This window comes from Dreissena polymorpha, chromosome 8 (genome assembly GCF_020536995.1).
Source record: "Dreissena polymorpha isolate Duluth1 chromosome 8, UMN_Dpol_1.0, whole genome shotgun sequence".
Lineage (NCBI taxonomy): Eukaryota > Metazoa > Mollusca > Bivalvia > Myida > Dreissenidae > Dreissena > Dreissena polymorpha.
In genome coordinates this window covers 96,616,790-96,639,910 of record NC_068362.1, presented here as the reverse complement: position 1 = coordinate 96,639,910, position 23,121 = coordinate 96,616,790, and the positions used below count along the sequence as shown (strand labels likewise).

Genomic DNA, 23,121 nt, shown 5'->3' with positions numbered 1-23,121 from the left:
GCTATACTAGTTATTTTAGAATATTCTAAATAATATGTATTTGTTTTTAAAAGCATTAAAGAACAAGTCCCATTAATAGTGTCATGCTTTCAATGATTTGCCTTATATTTAAATTTGACAGGCTGTCGTCGTACAAAACAACTTATATTTATTAAATGACGTCGAAAGCAATACGTGCGTTGCCTTGACGACGGATGGGGCGATGGAGGCTGTATATAACGGCGTCACCGACTGGTTGTATGAAGGTGAGGAAGCATTATTGGATCCGTAGCTACGAATATTCATAGAATGTTTGTTTGCAGTGCACACTTTTTCTAGGAATGATTTAGAGGACCCGTAGCCAAGTTACCGAATAAATATTTAACTATGCTTCCCCATTAATAGTCATGGTAATTTGTAAACGGTAAATAGGACACTTAAACACATGATTCACAACAGTTTCATCCTCGTTTCCGGATGTACATAGGAGATTGTTTGCTAAATGATTATTGATAAGGACTGAATTAAGGTTAGTGGAGTTATTTCTAAAACGGGCATGTACACTGGATGAATATTTATCTCCAGTGTATAAGTACTGGAGATTGTCGTTTTAAATTTTGAAATGTGTCAATCTTTTGGATGTCAATATGTAACGAATTCCATAGATTCACGACATATTGTATAAACGAGCGTGAGTAACGTAAAGTTCTTCTTGATAAAATTATCAAGTGTTAGGAGTGTTCATGAACTGTGTATGGAAGAATGTTAGTAAGGTAATTGGGACACTGACCGTTATACAAATTAACCCATTTATGCCTAGTGGACTCTCCCATCCTTCTACATTGGATCAATTTATTTCCAAAATTAGGGATGTCTTGTATATTTATTTCTATATTTAGAATATTTGTTACAGAAATTCCTTTAAGCAAACAGCGCAGACCCTGATGAGACGCTGTTTGCCAAGGCATTTTTTCTAGACGCTAGACATAAATGGGTTAAGATGCGAGACAGATCTTGTTAGGCCCGAGATTATTCTTGCGGCTTCATTTTTGTTTGTTTCTTTCTAATGATTCTTTTTCGTACAATATATTTTAGTCCCAAACATTGCACGCGTGTTCTTTAAATGGTCGCATGAACGTATTTTTCAATAAGATATTATCTTGAAAGATTATACTTAACTTTTCGCAAAACTATTTGTTAGTTCCATTTGCCTTCGCTGCATAACGTCAGATCAAGATGTTTGTGATTATCAACAAATGTTACGAGTGCATAACCAGACATAAATTTTGGGAGGAGAATTTTCTTTTATGTTGTATATACAATTGCTGAAGTTGTTGTCTCGGGATTAAAATCAACAAGCCGTCCATTGACCAACGTTTTCATTAGGTAAAAGTCATGCTTCAATCTAGCTTCGAGATAGGCTAATTTTGATGTAGTACATGATAATGAAGTATCTTCAGCAAACAGACGAGTAATACCAACAAGGTTTTCAACGTTATCATAAACATAAATCAGGTAAAACAACGGCCCTAATACTGACAGCGAATACCTCTTCTAGCTGTGTTTCGATATAACATCCCCTTCACTATGAGCTGCTCCTCTTTAGCAAGCCCTCATTAACCCATTTAAGCCTAATGGACTCTCCCGTCCATCTAAATTTGATTTATTTCCAAAATCAGGGATGCCTAGTATATTTATTTCTATATTTAGAAATGTCTTACAGAAATTCCTTTAAGCAAACAGCGCAGACCCGGATGAGGCGCCGCTGGGTCTACGCTGTTTGCCAATGCCTTTTTTCTAGACGCTAGGCATAATTGGGTTAAATAATGAAAACAACACCCTTACGATATAATAATATGACAACTTTTTATTATGATTAATATTATGATGAAGATGTTGATGATGTTGACGGTGATAATGATGGTGGTGGTGATGATGATGATGATGATGATGATGATGATGATGGTGGTGATGATGATGATGATGATGATGATGATGATGATGATGATGATGATGATGATGATGATGATGATGATGATGATGATGATGATGATGATGATGTTGACGACGACGACGACGATGATGATGATGATGACGATGATGATGATGATAATTATGATGATTTATGAGGAGGTGGAGGAGGAGAATTATGAGGATGAGATTGATGAGGACGAAGACGACCACGACTATTAATAATAATAATATTATTATTATTATTATTATTATTATTATTATTATCATTATTATTATTATTATTATTATTATTATTATTATTATTATTATCATCATCATCACCATCATCATCACCATCACCATCATCATCATCATCATCATCATTATAACTTTGTTATCAAATGTAAACATGTGTATTAAATAATGTCTATATTTGCCTATGGAAATGTAATAGGTTTAAAGTAATTTGTGAACGATGTTTGATCACACAAAGTAATGTTGTTGCGTGTCTTGTTTTTGTTCTTTGATAAATCTACCATTGGAAGGATATTATGCTAACAAATATATACTAAAATAAGTTTACGAAGTTGTTAAAAATCAAACGTTTTTTTCTACATGAATAAATAAAAATGCTACCACATGTTCATTGTTGTGCGTAAAAGACATAAAATAATAATTCAGTTGAGAAAAAAAGAGATAAATGCATAAACGATGCCCACTTAATGAACTACGTAATATACACATATAATTACGTTTGTTACAGAAGAGATTTTACAGTCCAGCCGAGCTCTCTGGTGGAACGCGGATGGCACGTTGCTGGTTTACGGGCACTTTGACGACCGTGACGTCACGCGCTATACTATGACGCTATACGGGCCCGCCAAGAATAAATACGTGGAAAACAGACGTCTGCCGTATCCGAAGGTATGAAAATCGTAAACATAAAATGCTGCAACGTATTAAATTTCATCTCGCGGAATTTCAGGTCCATGGCTAGTCAAGTCAATCGTCAGGGAAAGCCACAATAGACTATCGATAAACGCCTGTTCTAATACAACAGCATTGCTTTCAAGATATAAAATAACACGAATTGTAGGGAAAGAAATTAATGAAAACCTATCGGTCAATGACACTTGCAATGTGAGAAAAAAGTACCGAAATAGTATGGCGTCATTATGAGAGAAAAATCGTGTAATTATCTAACCTCACATGTGTGACGTACATTTCCAAATGCATGACTGCGAGACGAATATTTTTTATATTGTAAATAAACACAGGACGGTATACATAAATGATATAATTCAATATAAACGGGAATACTTTAATAAATATTATAAACTTTGTAATAAACAGTGTATGCAAAACACTTTAAAAGTTTATGAACTAATTGATTAGCAATAAACGCGTGATGCACGTTGAGCATTAATTAGTTTTAGATTAAATTAAATTGTATAAAATTGTCCATTTTGAACTCTCATGTTTCCAATTATTACCTTACCTTTGTTTTAGATAATTCTTGCATATCATGGTATAATTGCTTTCCTTTCTGTTCTCTACCATAATATACAACCAAAAAATACGTACAAAAAGTTATGTAATACAGTTTATATTGACAAACAACTTTGTTTATTATCGGGTTTTACTTAACCAGAGTACCATTACGAACAATATGGGCTTTGTTTTGATGTAATATATTCCATATCACAGAATAATCAAAGTCACTGCAGTACGCGGTCAGCCTGCCCGGAAAACGTTTCTGAAAGCCAAATATAAAAATCAAGATATACGCCGGGTATTTTACTTTTTTATAGACATTTATTGTTTTGTATTTTCGGAAAGTTGTATATGCGATACATATAGAATGGTTTCAAATTGTCAATGTATCCTTGTTGTGTTTACAATTGAGATCTGGAGGTAAGATACAGGAGTAGGGTGAGTACAACACTAGTATATGCGTAAATCTTATACACTATTAGTATAATATTATGTTTAAGAAGAAAAAGTGTATGTGTTTATCTGGTGCCTTCCATAACAGTTCATAATAGCCATACATGGGCTATTAAACAATATGAAATTGGATTTATGTCATTTTATATAACTTAAGCATATGATAAATCTGAGTCTATCGCGTATTTGAATCGTGAGTTTTAATTATAATTCTGCCATTTGATGCTTTTCCCGCAGTTGCTACAATTCATAAATCATTTATGTGAATTAAAATACAAATAAATTTATTATAGTTTTTAAACAAACTAAGATCTATAGTGTTTCTATAAACACAAAAAGAGCATAAATTACTTTTAAAGAGAACGTTTTTTTGTGTGAGACAGATAGCAGAATCCTCATTATAAGTACACCCACACTTATGACGCATGTGTGTGTCCCATACAGGCAGGAACCAGGAATCCATCAGTGGAGGTTCGAGTCTACAACCTGATGACGAACACCACCAAGGCCCTCCCACCTCCAAATGCCTTTCTGAAGAGGTAAGCTTTCGCATATCAGATAATGGATTGCACACAAAATATAAGTCGCGTCAGTCGAAAAATGTGTTTTGCCATGTGCGGCCAGCGTCGTTCCTCACCAGCCTGTGAATCCCCACAGACTGATCAGGAGCCACCTCGTTCGCTTATGAGATACAAAACATTGTGTAACTTTATAGCGGACAGCACAGCTGAAGACCAGACTACGTGAATGCGTATGATTCTCAGTTTTGCATCACACGGTTGATATTGTTTGCGCTCATGCCATATTATATGAGTAGTGTTCTGAGAAAACTGGGCTTAATGCATGTGCGTAAAGTGTCGTCCCAGATTAGCCTGTGCAGTCCGCACAGGCTAATCAGGGACGACACTTTCCGCTTTTATGAAATTTTTCGTTTAAATGAAGTCTCTTCTTAGCGAAAGTCCAATTTAGGCGAAAAGTGTCGTCCCTGATTAGCCTGTGCGAACTGCACAGGCTAATCTGGGATGACACAATATACGCACATGCATTGTGCCCAGTTTTCTCAGAACACGACTCATATGATCTCATTTGTTACATTGTACGTGTTAAGAATGTTACGACGTGCCGTGCGTGTGAGGGTCCTCGAATGTATGATCTACAACAGTATATTCACATGACAACTTTACAGAAACTGTACATATTAAGTCAGTGATGTGACAGTGTGGTAATTAAGATCCTTTTATAAAAGGATGTGAAGTTCTAAGTATTCAATTTTAAATAGCAGTTGTTTAGTTCAGATATTGTTTTATATCATATAGGTTTTTTGTGTTTTGCTTCATGAAATCAAAATGAAGTGAATTACATTTCATTCGTGATTCATTTACAAAGCACGTTCTTTAAAATCAGTTCCGTTACATGTATAGTTATAAATGTATACTATCCTATAATGGTTATACAAGTACCAGTGCTCCAGATAACATGCGTAAATGCGTAAAAACGAATTAAATTTCTTAAATAACAATTTAGATTTAAAATCTTTGCATAAAGTTACGCATTGAAAAAATAAAACACGAAATCGAAATTTTCGAACGTGCGTAAAACTTCCAGTAGCAAATTATGTATGGTAAACATTTCATCCCGGTTCTGGCTCGTCTAGGCGCTCAATTAAAAATACAACTTTAAATCATCGTCACTTAAGCGTTTGCTGTGAGGAAGAGCCATACCTTAGAACGGTCAAAAGGCCAAACGGTCTCGATTCTGTTCTCCTTGATTTTCAGGCGAGTCATTAATGTTTATTTTACCTGTTTTATAACACTTATCGTTATTTTTATACACAAGTAATATACTGTATACCTATTCAAAATGCCATTAAAATTAAATGTTAAATATAGTTTTTGATATGACTTTAACGGCGACCAAAAGGCCATTATGACCTATATAAAGCCGAAGTGTGAGTGACCGTTTTACAGAAAAAATCTAAATGGCCGACTGAAGCGGTGTATTGAAGCGTGGAAGGCAAAACAGCCATTTCAGTGTCAAAAGTCCTCGCTGCATGCATTTTTTCAATTAGATTCAAATACCCAAAGCATGGTTTCGTCAATAATTGATGAACTTAAAAGCTCTTGCGTAAAAGACTGCACGTAAAATTATTCGGTAATATATTGTTAAAAATTAATTTTATAAATAGAGGGTAAAATAAGAATTAATTTTTAAAATAGGAAGTAAATAAGAATTTGACCAAATTTTTATCTGGAGCTCTGAAGTACACAAAAAATGAACATTTTTATGGTAGCTGTTTTATCTTTTAAAAGTGCAACTGAAGTCCGTTGCTGCAAACAGCTTTGCGTGTTCTTCAAACATTTTGATAGCTGTACTTGTACTTTTTTATGAAGTTTAAAATGAAATTTACCACAATATAAAATATGAAAATTGTGTTTTGTCGGGACTTACTAACCATCGTTACTACAGTTATGTTTCTTCTTGCTCAACATACAGTTACGGTTTTATATTTAAATGTTATATTAAACAAGGCATTGTAATTAATTAACACATGTTAAATTAATAATATGTTCGTTTGTTTGTTTTTGCTTCAGTGACTATTATTTTACGTCTGTCACGTGGCGAGATTCCAGGCACGTGCTAGTCACGTGGTTAAACAGACATCACAACGTGTCCATCGTGTCGATCTGCGATGCAATATCCACCACGTGTTGGGATGTAATTGTTTGCAGAGTACTTAACCCATTTATGCCAAGTGGACTCTCCCATCCTTCTAAATTCGATCAATTTATTTCCAAAATTAGGAATGTCTAGTATATTTATTTCTATAGTTAGAATATTTCTTACAGAAATTCCTTTAAGCAAACAGTGCAGACCCTGGTGAGGCGCCGCATCATGCGGCGTCTCATCTGGGTCTACGCTGTTTGCCAATGCCTTTTTTCTAGACGCTAGGCATAAATGGGTTAAACTCAAATAGTACATTTAATAATACAACATATGGACATACACATTCTTCTTATAGATACATCAAAGGCGATTAATTTGATCACCTTCAGGTAGAATTTGATACATCTGAATGCAGTCTGTGGCCTTGTACAAATATATACTGAATGCAGTCTGTGACCTTATACAATTATATACTGAATGCAGTCTGTGACCTTATACAATTATATATGTTTGTATTATTATGATCATAAATGTAAGAAAAACATGGAACATGTATTTTGATGTAATATTGTTTTCCGAATAACACTTGCCAATTGGTTTGAATGATATTAGCGTTCGTATTAAATCTGTTTCAGAATTTTAGAACTGTTGCAGAATCAGGCTGGCTAGATATGGTAAGTAAAGTTTCTGGCTATGGTCTCAATTCGCAATGACATGCGAGTGCCTTTATTGATGTCGCGTTGTATCCTATGTAATGACATGATTATGCCTGTATTTAACATAGTTAGTATACATGGTTTTTTTCTGTTTAAAAAATTGATATCATTCAATCCGAGTCAATGCACACTTTAAAAAATGTGCAGTGTTGGTGCAATGCTCATCAAGCAAAATTTACATTTCGTTGTATTCAAGAACTGTTTACAAATGTGTTTAAGTAACCCTAGTGAAATGAAACATTGTTTTTACATTCACATCTAACGTGTTAGCACTCTCGAAGTGGCTGTCATTTTAAGTGGACGCGCACGTACTTTTCAGACATCCCCGGTAGTTACGTCAGAGAGGGACACATACTTCCTGATTCTGTCTCAGAAAGATGTCAACACGGACAGCTTCAAGCACATCGCTCAAGTGGACGCTCCTCTCAAAGGGGTAGCTATCAGTTATAGTGCTACTTCTTGTGCATCCTTTCTGTATTTATGTACTTCTTTTTGTGTCAACTAAATAATAGGGGTTAGTTTTAGGAGTGCATGCGTCCCATTTAGTTTGTGCAGACATTTCAATGGGTTTCGTAGCAAACCACGTGCGCTTAAATCATCTTGTCAATCGGTTGATCCTCTTACATGCAGCGGTTAACCCATTTATGCCTAACGTCTAGAAAAAAAGCATTGGCAAACAGCGTAGACCCAGATGAAACGCCGCATGATGCGGCGTCTCACCAGGGTCTGCGCTGTTTGCTTTTCTGTTTTCTGTAAGAAATATTCTAAATATAGTAAAAAATATACTAGACATCCCTAGTTTTGGAAATAAATTGATCCAATTTAGAAGGATGGGAGAATCCACAAGGCATACATGGATTAAGGGCTATGTAGAGCGAGTCCCGAGGATGTCATTCGGAATTGTTTGTACAGTAAAACTTTCTGAAGAATTATATTGCTAAAACTCGAGGTTCTTATGTAACATGATTTCTCTAATAGTACTTACGTTATGCCCATTAAGGCGACATATTTGACTGGCGGTGTTGAAGAAAAACGTTACTATGACAAAAAGATTTAAATTGCGAATGAAAATGAATGTATCATTTACATGTACATAATTTTATATGATTTATATACTATTGAAAACAGTAATTAATTGTAGACATGTACTGTACATGTATACGTGGAATATACTGCGATATCGCACAAACTGCTTCAAATGTCTGCGCCGTACGGAGCAGCGATTCAGACTGTGAATGCGTATGGTACAGTGCGATGTTTCTTGCTATTCACAGGGGGTCGGGTCGAGCTACTTTGTGACAGCGGGACCCATAAACGTGCTCAAGATTGTCGGCTACAATCCAGATCTCAGTGAAGTGTAAGCGAGTATTTTAGCTTATTTAAAAACTATCAAATAAACTGCTTATTCTCAAGATTTGCAGATCCTTTTTCTTGTTTCATCTTACCATATTGCGGTTCAATTTGGAAGTTTTCGTGTTACTTCTTTGAAAGGTCTAAACTGAAAGTATAGTATACAATGGGCGTGCAATCAGGAAATAAGTTTGTGTAGTAGCACATTATCTATTCTATGTTAGCCAGTAACGACGGCAGCAGTTTATCCATTTTTAGACAAAAAACATACAATTTATTTTCAAAAGTATCGCTATAAATTCTTGGCTTTATATGCAAAGCCGTCATTATTCATCAATGTTGTAATTAGAAATAACATAGTGTACTTTTTTTTAAGATATTTAAAAAATATCTATCAATTAATGCATAAAACATTACTAAGGACGTATACCGCATGTATTAAAAAGCACTTAAATATTTTAACTGCTGATACATTTTGGCTGATAATCACGTTTCATTAACAAACGATTGACTATAGATATGTCACAGGCACAATTTAAAGTGATCGCGCCCAACTGTTCCGTATAACGTTAAACTATTCAAACTCTCCCCAATCGCCATTAAATACATGCAGTGTACTGCATCGTTTTAAGTACGTAGTTTGTTCACAGAATATATGCAATGAAAATTATGCACCGTTTATGTCAATTTTGTCATTTAGCACGAGTGTATGTAATTACTTAATTAAGAAGTCGCAGGTTTAAAGTGTTCGTTTGATACTTGTAATTTGTTTGAATTGCAGGTATTTTCTAGCGTCTAAGAACTCCACGCCCATGGAAAGACATCTATACAGGTATTGCTTCCCCTAATTATACCGGCCGCTGGATAAACCGGGCTTAATGGATGTGTCTAAACTAAGTGTCAACCAGATTAACATTTGACTGAAAAGACTGCAGAATCTCGAACGATACTTTACGCACAACTAATAGGCCTGATTTACTCAGAGCAAGGCTCAAATAGTTGTTGTTTATATTTGGCATTGTTCATAGTCCGCGCAGGCTAATCAGGGACAACTTGTTTATAGTCCGCACAGGCTAATCAGGGACAACTTGTTTATAGTCCGCACAGGCTAATCAGGGAAAACTTGTTCATAGTCCGCGCAGGCTAATCAGGGACAACTTGTTTATAGTCCGCACAGGCTAATCAGGGACAACTTGTTCATAGTCCGCGCAGGCTAATCAGGGACAACTTGTTCATAGTCCGCGCAGGCTAATCAGGGACAACTTGTTTATAGTCCGCACAGGCTAATCAGGGACAACTTGTTCATAGTCCGCGCAGGCTAATCAGGGAAAACTTGTTCATAGTCCGCACAGGCTAATCAGGGAAAACTTGTTCATAGTCCGCACAGGCTAATCAGGGAAAACTTGTTCATAGTCCGCGCAGGCTAATCAGGGAAAACTTGTTCATAGTCCGCACAGGCTAATCAGGGAAAACTTGTTCATAGTCCGCGCAGGCTAATCAGGGAAAACTTGTTCATAGTCCGCACAGGCTAATCAGGGAAAACTTGTTCATAGTCCGCGCAGGCTAATCAGGGAAAACTTGTTCATAGTCCGCACAGGCTAATCAGGGAAAACTTGTTCATAGTCCGCACAGGCTAATCAGGGACAACTTGTTCATAGTCCGCACAGGCTAATCAGGGAAAACTTGTTCATAGTCCGCACAGGCTAATCAGGGACAACTTGTTCATAGTCCGCGCAGGCTAATCAGGGCATTGTTCATAGTCCGCACAGGCTAATCAGGGACAACACTTTCCGCTCAAACTGGATTTTTGTGTAGAAGAGTCTTCCATAAAAGCTGGAAGTGTCGACATTATTGAGCCTGTGCGGACTGCACAGACTAATCTTGCACGTTCATCTACGCACATGTATTAAGCCAGGTTTACCCAGAGCGAGGCTCAACTAGATTGTGTTTATGTTTGGCGTGGTTTATATAATTACTTAAAGAGACACATTCTGAATTTGCATAAATAATTATACGTTTAACACGTTAAAATCCCGAAAGGAGCACCATATTAGACATTGTCAAATCCCCATTATTAGTACAATTGTTTGGAGTACGTTGGATGTGCATTGGAATGGTATGCGCTAATTCGTCTCGTGGCTATTAAGTCGTAGTTTCAAAGCGTGGTTTCGATGGATTAAATAGCCTAAATTCTGCAAAAACTTGAACACGACTTGTACAAAGGCGCAGTGAATCAGATTGCCTTGTCTTTTTTTCTGTAAAGAAAGCCAAAACAAATGTCCGTCCATCATGTAAATGAATACTGCAGTAGTGTACATTGACTTAGATTTTATATTTTAAAGCAATATCTGTTTATTTCATCGACACAATTCGTCAATACATATGCACGAGACCATGTTTATCATGAAGTGTGACTTCATTTTACCGACCATCGTGTTTAAATTGAACTCAACTTTATTCTATGTTTCTTATGTACAATTACTCATTCTCTGAGTTCAAGTATTTATCTTTCCGCAGTTCTACCACAGACAAAACTGACCCTGACTTCCGGCAGCCCCAGTGCATCACGTGCGACCTTGACCCCGACTGTCTGTACGTGGACGCCTCGTTCAGTGTCAGGGGCCAGTTTTACGTGCTCTCGTGCAAGGGGCCCGGGGTCCCGAGCCACCAGATCATGGCAGTGCCAAACATATCGGGTATGCCCCTTGTGCTTGTATCAAAAGTTTAAATTTTAAGATATTTTCTATGTTTTGACCAATCTTTGTCGTTCTGTACGAAAACGTTACATTCGCCGTTGTTTGGAGAAACAAAAAAAAATACAATAATTGTAAAAACAGCCAAATAAGGTTTAATATATAGGCCTGCAATCTCCAATTCGTTGTTAATTGACCCATTAAGAGTGAAGACGCTAAAATGATTTATTAAGCCTTTATTTACTATTAAACAGCCAGTGATGTTACCATAAAAACCACTTTGAGCAGTCCGTATTGTGCGAAGGATTGTTGCTAGAGCACATTCTGAGGGAAGATAAATTAGTATCGTTGATTTGATTGAAATTCAATTAAATGAACAGTTTTGTCAGATGTAGACCTTATACAAGTGTTGTCATGGTATTTGTCATTTATGAAGTGTCGATGCTCGAAGACAACCAAGCGCTGAGGACGTTCCGGCAGGGCAAGGCGTTCCCCAAGGTGGAGTTCCAACAGATACCTCTCGAGAATAACGAGTGTAAGTACATACCAGCAGATGCATGTACCACTCGAGAATAACGAGTGAAAGCACATAATGTGTTCCAGCAGATACCACTCGAGAATAACGAGTGTAAGTACATACCGGCAGATACCTCTCGACAATAACGAGTGTAAGTACATAATGTGTTCCAGCAGATACCTCTCGACAATAACGAGTGTAAGTACATACCGGCAGATACCTCTTGACAATAACGAGTGTGAGTACATCATGTGTTCCAGCAGATACCACTCGAGAATAACGAGTCTATGTACATCATGTGTTCCAGCAGATACCTCTCGACAATAACGAGTGTAAGTACATACCGGAAGATACCTCTCGACAATAACGAGTCTATGTACATCATGTGTTCCAGCAGATACCACTCGAGAATAACGAGTGTAAGTACATCATGTGTTCCAGCAGATACCACTAGAGAATAACGAGTGTAAGTACATCATGTGTTCCAGCAGATACCACTCGAGAATAACGAGTGTAAGTACATAATGTGTTCCAGCAGATACCACTCGAGAATAACGAGTGTATGTACATCATGTGTTCCAGCAGATACCACTCGAGAATAACGAGTGTAAGTACATAATGTGTTCCCGCAGATACCACTCGAGAATAACGAGTGTATGTTCATCATGTGTTCCAGCAGATACCACTCGAGAATAACGAGTGTATGTACATAATGTGTTCCAGCAGATACCACTCGAGAATAACGAGTGTATGTTCATCATGTGTTCCAGCAGACACCACTCGAGAATAACGAGTGTATGTACATCATGTGTTCCAGCAGATACCACTCGAGAATAACGAGTGTATGTTCATCATGTGTTCCAGCAGATACCACTCGAGAATAACGAGTGTATGTTCATCATGTGTTCCAGCAGATACCACTCGAGAATAACGAGTCTATGTTCATCATGTGTTCCAGCAGATACCACTCGAGAATAACGAGTGTAAGTACATACCGGCAGATACCACTCGAGAATAACGAGTGTATGTACATCATGTGTTCCAGCAGATACCACTAGAGAATAACGAGTGTATGTTCATCATGTGTTCCAGCAGATACTACTCGAGAATAACGAGTGTATGTACATCATGTGTTCCAGCAGATACCACTCGAGAATAACGAGTGTATGTACATCATGTTTTCCAGCAGATACCACTCGAGAATAACGAGTGTAAGTACATCATGTGTTCCAGCAGATACCACTCAAGAATAACGAGTGTATGTACATAATGTGTTCCAGCAGATACCACTCGAGAATAACAAGTGTAAGTACATAATGTGTTCCAGCAGATACCACTCGAGAATAACGAGTGTAAGTACATAATGTGTTCCCGCAGTACATATGTTTTGCATGGCTGCGTAGTCGAACACTTATCCTCATTACGTTCGGTAGACCCTTAAGTATAATTTCGCAAGTAGCTCTTAATGATGACTATGTGTTTGTTAGCCCGTGACCCTCACTCTACCGTTTATAAAATGTGTAAAGGAATCCGTGGTCAAATCGGCATACGAGTCGTAACATACGTACGAGAGCTTATCAAAATGAGAAGCGTTCTGAAAAAAAACTGTGCGTAAAGTGTCGTTCCAGATTAGTCTCTGCAGTCCGCACAGGCTAATCAGGGACGACACTTTCCGCTTTTATGACATTTTTCGTTTAAATGAAGTCCCTTCTTAGCAAAAATCCAATTTAGGCGGAAAGTGTTGTCCCGGATTAGTCTGTGCGGACTGCACAGGCTAATCTGGAATGACACTTTACGCACATGCATTAAACCCAGTTTTCTCAGAACGCGACTCTAATGTTATCCCGGTCAGGCTGTTGTCTTCTCTCTAGTTCACATTCCACTAAGTCAACCTGTATATATGTTTACAACCATCATCATGTGACCCGCGTCATGCTAAACTTGGTATTATACCATATTGGACTAGCATAGCTCCAGATCAGTCTACGCAACCGTGAATTCTGTTCAGGAGCAACCCCGGCCGCTAATGAGACAACGTTATCTTGCGTGACTTCAACGCGGACAGCGTAGCTTCTTGTAAGACTGTGCGACTGCGTAGGCTTGTCTGGAGCTAAGCTGGTCGCATATGAAATAAAACCCATTTTCGCATGAGGCGGCTCAAGTATTTCCTATATCAGACACGTGGGTGAAGGTTCTCTACCCGCCGATACTCAAGAAGGACCAGGTGATCAAATTCCACGCCCTCTTCAAGGTGTACGGCTCTCCGGGCCAGCAGCTCGTCACGCAAGAGTACGAGGTCGGCTGGGAGCACTTCCAGGTATGGGGTAATCACGGGCACTTGACTCAATATTGAAGTTGTTAATAATAGCGAGCGATGATGTCACATTTATTGAATAGCTGTATGTATGTTTTTATGAGTTTGTAGGTGTCAAATTTTACGTATGACGTGGCGTTTATTACTGGCGTATTTGCATCCTTATCATTTGGCCTTCATTAAATAAAAATTAGCAGTACACATACCTCTGCACTTCAATCTTCTAAACGTAATAAAAAAAAGTGATTATAATAATTCGTACAAACTCGTATATTGCATTGTAAAATGTAAACGATATGTTGTAGGACCATTGAAATTGCCCCAGCTGGCCCGAACCTCACGATTTATAATGATCATTTGGTATACGTACAACAGTCATATCAGATACGTTATATTGTTTGTCTGACCCTGCTTAATAAAATACATATTATGATTTCAATATAAAACTTATCAAACCTCTACGATTTCTTAATCGTATGTTCATATGGATAATTGCTCAAACTTGATACATTTGCTATTTTTAGCTAGAAATAACTTTTAAGTTGGTAAGAGAAGCGCTAACATGTTAATTAATAGACCCTGTCCGCAAGGATCAATTCGATTATAATAATGATAACGATGCTGATGACGACGACGCCAGCAATATATTTAGCTCGGTCAGTTTTAAATCTTTTAATACTGTCAAACGCGAAGGCTGAATTTAAACAAGCTATAAAAAAGTTTGAGTTGTGTATGTATTCCTTTGTTCAATCAAATGAATCTGCATGCTTCTCTTGCAGTGTATTACAAATGATTTGATCATCGTGTATGTAGAAGTTCGGGGTTCAGGAGGGCGTGGCGATCAGTGGATGCACGCGGTCCACAAACGCCTAGGCAACTTGGAGGTCAAGGACATCATAGCTGCTGGCAGGTAACCGCTGTGACGTCACGCTATGTTGATACAATCAACACGTAATTGTGAATGTTGCGCGGGAAATATCAGTGTCAGAGTTAATAGTTAAGCTCTATTTTGTCGGGAAAATGTGGATTTACTTTTTTATTTCACCTAGGTAGGATTGTTCTTGTCATTCAAAATAAGAGCAATTGAACGCGTCATGTGTATTAAGGATACATTCAACTTTACGACCTCTCCCACGCCAGGAAGGCACATCCGCCTCAAACCATGGAAGTTGACAATATTCTTTGGGATTTTTAGCCAAGGCTACTTACATCTAACTCCAAGTGCCACCATTTACGATACATGTGCATGCAGATTTACTCAATAGTTCCGATCAATTCATCAATTAGCCCTATCTTACTACAAGTCGTTACGATGTAATTTTATTAAAATTGTTGCGACAGACATAACGCTTTTAATAAAGCGTTTTATATACTGTTATAAATCAATTGAAAGTTTCTTTTATAGATCTTAGTATATATCAAACATGAGTCCACATTTCGTTATTTTATCTTGTTACATGGGTAACTGGCTGCAGTTTTACAAAACAAAAAAATACACAATCTTACATTTTCTGATCTGACAGTTGTTTACTTTAATAAGCTTCTTGTTTCAGATATTTTAAAAGCCAGCAATACGTCGATCCGCAAGTCGCTATTTGGGGCGTGGTATGTATGTACAGATACATATTTAGTGTTCATGAAATGATAATAACAATCATTGCACTTTGTTGATTTGCGGCTCTCTAATATAGTTTTTAGCTGCAAGGAAATAAAAAAGTAAAACCGAAACTATTCCAAACACGGACCGGACAAAATATCCAGTTTAAAGGGAGTTCCGGTTTACTGAGAGTTGTTGGCAAAAACAATTACTTAGTATGCATCTGTTTATCATACTCAGATTTTATCAGACATGTTGTATTTAAACAATAGAAATTTCGTTATTTACATTTTAATTTAAAAATATATCATACAACACAACACTTCCGCTCTTTTAATTGGTTACCTGTCAGCAAACGTGGTGACCAGATTATCCTTTGTCATGTTTTCAAGGTCAAAAATGGTTTAGCTCCTGATTATGTGGAAGAGTCGTTTATCCCCCAAGATTCTGTCCATTCATATAAGACAAGGTCATGTAGTAGGGGTGCTTTTGCAATTCGAAATGTCAAAGATTTTGGTTTCAAGTCCTTCTGCTTTCTTGGTTGCTCCTTGTGGAACAGCCTACCAGCTGTAGCAGTTGAAAAGTACCTGATTGACAGTTTATAGTTTTCTCATTTTTATATCATAACATCATTTTTATCTATGTATCATTAATGTTTCTGTATAGGAATATTTTAATCAGTTCATCTAGATCTAGTCATTTGATGATTTTTATAATTGCTGAAGTTGTGATTTTGTTTTTATCAGCTTTCCTTTAATTGATATTAAATTATGTTTTATTAGGTTTTAAGGACATTGTGTAATGTGTAAGTTTGTGTCTTAATTTCATGTATTTTCTAGCTTTTTTTAAAACCCATATATATATTTCTTTATATTCCTTTATATTCTATTCCCAACTGTGATTACAAAATGCCAAATTTAGATTTGTACTGTGATAATAAATTAGGCCATTTATCTGTGATATCATTCCATTTAACAATGTGTACATATATGAACTTTATTATGAGGTTAATGTTTAAAAGTTGCTCTTTTTTGTGTTATCCTTGGTGTTGGTGTGCATGCCATGGTTTATTTATTCTCATGTGTTATACGATTCTGTATTAAACATGTTGTTATAAATGTCCATGTATGTGTATTCCATGCCGAAATAAATCAATCAACAAAAAATCAATCAATATTTTAACATTTCATAATCATGGACACAAACAATTGCAAACCAATGAAAATATTTATAACAAACGATATCGTCTTTCAGCGTAAAATTGACGTGTAAAACCAGGAAACGTTTTATGTACATGTAAAGCAATAAATGTTAATACAAAATAACCTCTTCATGTCTGTCTTTTTGAAGTCGCACGGTGGGTTCCTGACGGCGGCGTTGCTAGGCAACCCAGAGAACGTGATAACGTGCGGGGTGGCAGTCGCCCCGGTCACGGACTGGAGATACTACGGTACGCAGCTATTGTGTTCTAGTGTTGTGTTTCTAATCAGCGAATGATAAGGAAGTTAGGGGCAGCAAAACAAATTATTGAATAGAGAAAATCATCTGATTAAGTGCAAATGAAAATGTGCTCATTTTTCGTATGCAAAATACTTGTCCTTTCGGTTATTAAATGGGTATGTTGACAGTAGTCGGAACTCAATTAAATCTTTTTTTGCGGTAATTACATGAGGTACAAACGAAAGCAGCATTAATCTATTGGAAATGTATTGTCATTCAAATAAACGTGACCCCCAAATATTTCCACACTATGCAAATATTCATGCGATACAAATGGGTATATTTGTAAAAGGTTGTCTTTTCCTATTGATGACTTGAGTTTGTATAGTCTGGAACGTATGGTCCGTATAGTTATATTTGGACTGAATTATCTTTTACTATGGGCTGAAGTTTACATTTTTAACTTACTATGTAATTAATTACAAAAGACTAACGTTGTATTGTTTAACTTAATATGTAATAAATTACAAAGAACTTAAATTTAAATTATTGAACAATGCATGAAATGGATCATCAAAAGAAAGCATCACCGCATGTATTCATGTTGACCGGTATCTCTGCCTTTTCAGATACTTTCTATACGGAGAAGTTTATGGGTTATCCGACCGTTGATAATCTTGACGCATATAATGTAAGTGATAATAGTACATTCCGTAATCTATAGGTATATAATGTAAGTGATAAAAGAACATACAGTAATCTATACGCATAAAATGTAAGTGATACAAGTAGATACAGTAATCTATACGCATATAATGTAAGTTATAAAGGTACTTACAGTAATTTATACCCATATAATGTAAGTGATACTAGTACATTCAGTTATCTGGGCGCATATAATGTAAGTGATAATAGTACATTGGACGCATATAATGTAAGTGATAATAGTACATTCAGTTATCTGGACGCATATAATGTAAGTGATAATAGTACATTCAGTTATCTAGACGCATATCATGTAAGTGATAATACATGTAGTACATTCAGTAATCTATGCGTATAGAATGTAAATGCTACTAGTAATCAGTAATCTGGACGCATATAACGTGAGCTATAATAGTACATTCAGAAATGTGGACGCATATAATCTAAGTGATAATAGTACATTCAGTTATATAGACGCATATTCTGTAAGTGATACTAGTTCACTCAGTAATCTGGACTCATAAAATGTAAGTGATAATAGTACATTAAGTAATCTGGACGCATATAATGTAAGTGATAATAGAACATACACTTATCTGTTCGCATATAAAGTAAGTGATAATAGTACAGGCTTATGGCCATCGGTAATTTGGACGCATATAATGTAACAGTAAGTGATATAGTTCAGTCAATAATCTGGACAAATATAATGCAAGTGATAATAGTGCAGTCGATAAAATGGTTAAATATAATGCAAGTGATAATAGTGCAGTCGATAATATGGTTAAATATAATGTAAACTACATGTGATAGAAGCGCAGTCTTCCGACCGCCAATAAGTTGGATACTGAAAGTGATAATAGTGCAATCGATAATCTGAACGCACAGACACTGTACTGTAAGTGATAATAGTGCAATCGATAATCTGAACGCGCATACACTGCACTGTAAGTGATAGTAGTGCATTCGATAATCTATACGCATATAATGTAAGTGATAATAGTGCAGTCTTCAGACCGTCGATAATTTGGACGCATATAATGTAAGTGATAGAAGTGCAGTCTTCCCACCGTCGATAATTTGGACGCATATAATGTAAGAGATAGTAGTGCAGTCTTCCGATCGTCGATAATTTAGACGCATACAATGTAAGAGACAGCAGTGCAGTCTTCCCACCGTCGATAATTTGGACGCATATAATGTAAGTGATAGTAGTGCAGTCTTTACACCGTCGATAATTTGAACGCATATAATGTAAGAGATAGTAGTGCAGGCGTATATAGGGTCGATTTTCACGACCGCATGGTTTAGTGCTTTAAAGGTTGAGACACAATTGTCTTGGGACGAAAAAAGAATACAACAAAATACAGTTTGTGTCTGCCAGATGACAATTGCATAGTTGTTTTATGTGTTTTGGATTAAGATGCACTCTGGTTAAGGCTGTAAACATATTATGGGCGACAAAACATAGATCGTTATATAATAATATTAGAGCAACATACGCGGTTAATTGCGTTACTGTATTACACATGAGCACACAAACAAAATATTTGTTTTTTGCGTTTCCACGTTCCAGAATTCCAACATATCACGTTTTGCGGTCAACTTCAGGACGTCTAGATTCTTGTTGGTGCACGGAACAGGGGACGGTAAGCAACAACCTTGCAATATCAGTACACGAGAGTTGTCTTTCATTACAACTTCATGACTGGGTGTGTGCGCCTCCCGAGCTAGATAATTTCCGAATGAAACAAGTAAATATATCGACAGTAGAATTCGGACGGACCGAAAAAGCGGACACATGCTGCCCGTTTTGAATAGTACAATAAAACCAAAAGTATAAATCTGACATATGTATAAAACACTGTTTTACCAAACGATATTCGGTTATATGACAAAATTTGAAGCTAAAATATAGATGTAGTAATAAAATAACTCAAAAGCTCACGATGGATATGATTATAAATGTGCACGATGTCCGAAACTTTAATTATCCGTGATGTACATAGTTTATCTTTTTATTGATGATGCTTATTTCAGACAACGTGCATTTCCAGCACTCTGCTCAACTGATGAAGGCATTAACGGAACGTGACGTCTACTACAAATCACTGGTATGTCAGTCATATTAACATATCAGTCGCGTTCGGAGAAAATTGGGCTTAATGCATGTGCGTAAAGTGTCATCCCAGATTAGCCTGTGCAGTCCGCACAGGCTAATCAGGGACGACACTTTTCGTTTGTGTGGTATTTTTAGTTTCAAGGAAGTCCCTCCTTACCGAAAATCAAGTTTAGGCAGAAAGTGTCGTCCCTGATGAGCCTGTGCGGACTGCACAGGCTAATCTGGGACGACACTTTACGCACATGCATTTCGCCTAGTTTTCACAGAACAAGACACATATCAACATATCCGGCACTTGTTCTATTGTATCACTTGTGCTTTTTTATTTCACGTGTCTGTTATACTTAATGTGATTTCGTTAATCAGGTCAGTCTCGCAGCAGCATATATTGAACAAAAAACAGCATCTGTTTCCAAGTAATGATAATAATGCTCATAAGTAAAGTACGTTTCTGAGTATAAAACTGTACGATTGCGAAAAGGCCAGCGTAGCTCCAGACCCTGTCTGTACATCCGCATAGACTGGTCAAGAGCTTCCCTCTGCGAAAATGAGATTTTGGTGATTTTATAGGGGACAGCGTAGCTCCTGACAAGACGGAGCGATTTGAATACAGCTAAGCTGGCCGCATATGGCTAATACCCATTTTCGCATGATGTAGCTCAAATCATCTACACGGTGTATTCGGTTATTAGTTTGGCTTAGATTATACTAAATAAGGGTTGATTGACATCGAACTAGTTATTTAGTGGACGATTCCAGATGATTTCATCGATTGCTTTCAGATATATACGGACCAGCAGCACTGGTTGAGCGGCGGAAACACCCGCAACCATCTCTACAACAGCATCGAAGACTTCATCTTCAAGTGTTACGGCAAGACCGCCCCGCGCCACGTCGATCCGCCTGTCATCGAAGAGGAGGAGGACTGAGCGCCGGAAGTTCAACTTCTACACACATATTATGTTGACAAGTCGCGTAACAATATATTATTATTACAGCTATGCCGATGATCGGACATGGGTGCACGGGATATATTTTGACTCAGAGTTGAGCGTTGCAAAAACTTTGAACATACAATTCAACGCCGGAAATACATTGACCATACAACAGTACGCCGAAGTACTGAGCTCGGCTCCCTGAATGATCGTTAAGGCAGGATTTTGAGTATGAATGCTTTACAAATAACGTGTGGAAAGTGCAAGTTTTCCCTACAATCAGCTAGGACGAGTTATGATTGAGCGTGACAATCCTTTCATTTCTGATTGGGTAGTCGATACAATAAAGGACATTGAATACTTTCTATGGCCATTTCTGTCGACTAAAACTATAGGTATAAATCTGAATTAACGATGTGAAGATCAATATTAGATGTATGTTTACTAGAGATCATAAACCTCTTGATTTGTAAGAAAATTGTGTGCTAAGGTGTGAAAGTGTGTGTTATTACAGCGTTGTTGCGAAGAAACAATATTAAATTATGCTTCATAAGTTGTAAATATGTGTAGGTAAAATTGTAAATACGTTTCAATCATTCCCATGTATGATTTTTATCAGAAGATTTTATATCATTATGTTGCAATTTTAATGCGATGGGAAAATGTGTTCATGTAACACGTTATAACAAACATAGTGTTAGTATGAACAAGTAATCTGTGTTTTTATGAACAAACAGTCTGTGTTTCAAAGGTATAACAAGTTCTTCAATAAAGACTGCGAATACAACTGTTCATTATGGACTGTTGGAATATAAGAAGTGCGATATCTTACTGTAAGCGTGTTGTGCTTATATTGTTTGCATTATGAATTGTATTTAAAATAATTACTTAACATTGTTAAAAATTCTCCTTTCTGTAAAACCAAAACCGGAAGTCAATACTGGTGTATTTCTGAGATTGTTCGGAGTGGAAGTGTGCATTTATATATATTTGTTTATGTCTTCCGTAGCATAGAGCAACCGTTCGAAACTAACTAGCATGCAATTGAGTAAAAAAAATTTTTTATTGTTTTTATTACATGATAATGAATATTACGATGTTTATCTATAATACTAATTATTATTATTATTATTATTATTAATATTATTAATATTATTATTATTATTATTAGCACTATTATTATCATTATTATTTTAAAAAAAATACTATTATAGTTATTATTATTAGTAGTAGTAGTATTACTTCTCCTACTACTTCGTCTACTACTACTACAACATCTACTACAAATACTACTATTTGATATATTTGTAAAAAGGATTTACACTTTAATTTATCACCATAAACAGCGGCAGAAGAATTATAGGTTTGCACCTCGTCCGTGAGTACACAACTTCGTCAATAAGTTATTCGTCACTTCTTTGTGTTCGCCTATGTTTCTTATACTCATCGAAAGATTTGTATGAAACTTGCCTCAACACGCGAGAACATTAAGACGATTTACAGCTGGCTAAAGGTCAAAATCGTGCTTCAAAGTAGATTTGAGTCTCCATTTTCTTGTCCGGTCATTTATCTTCTATCCTTTAAAGGATTTTCATTAAACTTGCCTGAAATGTTTGGGAATTGTGACGCTGTGCATAAGGCAGATTCAGCCTGCTGGCTCAATGTCAAGGCTGTATTTGAAGGTCAAATGTTTGAGTCTCCAATTTCATGTACTTTCCGTATCTCATATACCTGTTAATGTATTTTTATGAAACTTGACTTAAATGTTAAGGTCATTGAAATGATATGCAAAAGACATGGGTCAGTTGTGCCAAATCGAAGTGAAGACCATATTTGAAGGTCAAAGGCCTGAGCCTGCTTTACATGCGTCGGCTCCGTATCACCTAAACGTTTTGAAGGGTTTTTCACGAAACTTGCCTACAATGCTAAAGGTATTTGGAACTATGTGTGAAAGGTATGATTCATTCATGCATGCTCAATTTCAAGGTTATATTTCAATGACATAATTTGAGCCATTATATCATCAACCTTGGCCACAATGTGAAGGTCATAGGGTTGATGTTGAGATGTCAGTCACGCTGGCTCCAAAAAAAGGTAACAAATATCGTCGGGTTGAATTTTGGATGGCATTGTTACCGTTTTTATGTAACTATGTTTTGCAATTGTGTTTATATTTCATTGTACATAAT

General features: G+C 36.6%; 1 protein-coding gene across 1 annotated transcript in view; it reads left to right on the top strand.

Moving 5' to 3' along the window:
• LOC127843255 (dipeptidyl peptidase 4-like) overlaps nucleotides 1-22,018 on the top strand; it is a 101,693-nt gene extending 79,675 nt beyond the window's left edge. Inside the window, exons 8-25 of the mRNA XM_052373120.1 lie at nucleotides 122-245; nucleotides 2,696-2,856; nucleotides 4,324-4,418; nucleotides 6,471-6,594; nucleotides 7,179-7,217; nucleotides 7,579-7,692; nucleotides 8,534-8,616; nucleotides 9,391-9,441; nucleotides 11,127-11,305; nucleotides 11,739-11,837; nucleotides 13,997-14,136; nucleotides 14,913-15,043; nucleotides 15,687-15,738; nucleotides 17,081-17,180; nucleotides 17,800-17,861; nucleotides 19,452-19,524; nucleotides 19,916-19,989; nucleotides 20,780-22,018. Of these exons, the coding sequence (XP_052229080.1) occupies nucleotides 122-245; nucleotides 2,696-2,856; nucleotides 4,324-4,418; nucleotides 6,471-6,594; nucleotides 7,179-7,217; nucleotides 7,579-7,692; nucleotides 8,534-8,616; nucleotides 9,391-9,441; nucleotides 11,127-11,305; nucleotides 11,739-11,837; nucleotides 13,997-14,136; nucleotides 14,913-15,043; nucleotides 15,687-15,738; nucleotides 17,081-17,180; nucleotides 17,800-17,861; nucleotides 19,452-19,524; nucleotides 19,916-19,989; nucleotides 20,780-20,926 (1,848 nt within the window). The 3' untranslated portion in view covers nucleotides 20,927-22,018. The remainder of the gene's footprint in view (nucleotides 1-121; nucleotides 246-2,695; nucleotides 2,857-4,323; nucleotides 4,419-6,470; nucleotides 6,595-7,178; nucleotides 7,218-7,578; nucleotides 7,693-8,533; nucleotides 8,617-9,390; nucleotides 9,442-11,126; nucleotides 11,306-11,738; nucleotides 11,838-13,996; nucleotides 14,137-14,912; nucleotides 15,044-15,686; nucleotides 15,739-17,080; nucleotides 17,181-17,799; nucleotides 17,862-19,451; nucleotides 19,525-19,915; nucleotides 19,990-20,779) is intronic.
• The last annotated feature ends 1,103 nt before the right edge of the window (nucleotides 22,019-23,121 follow it).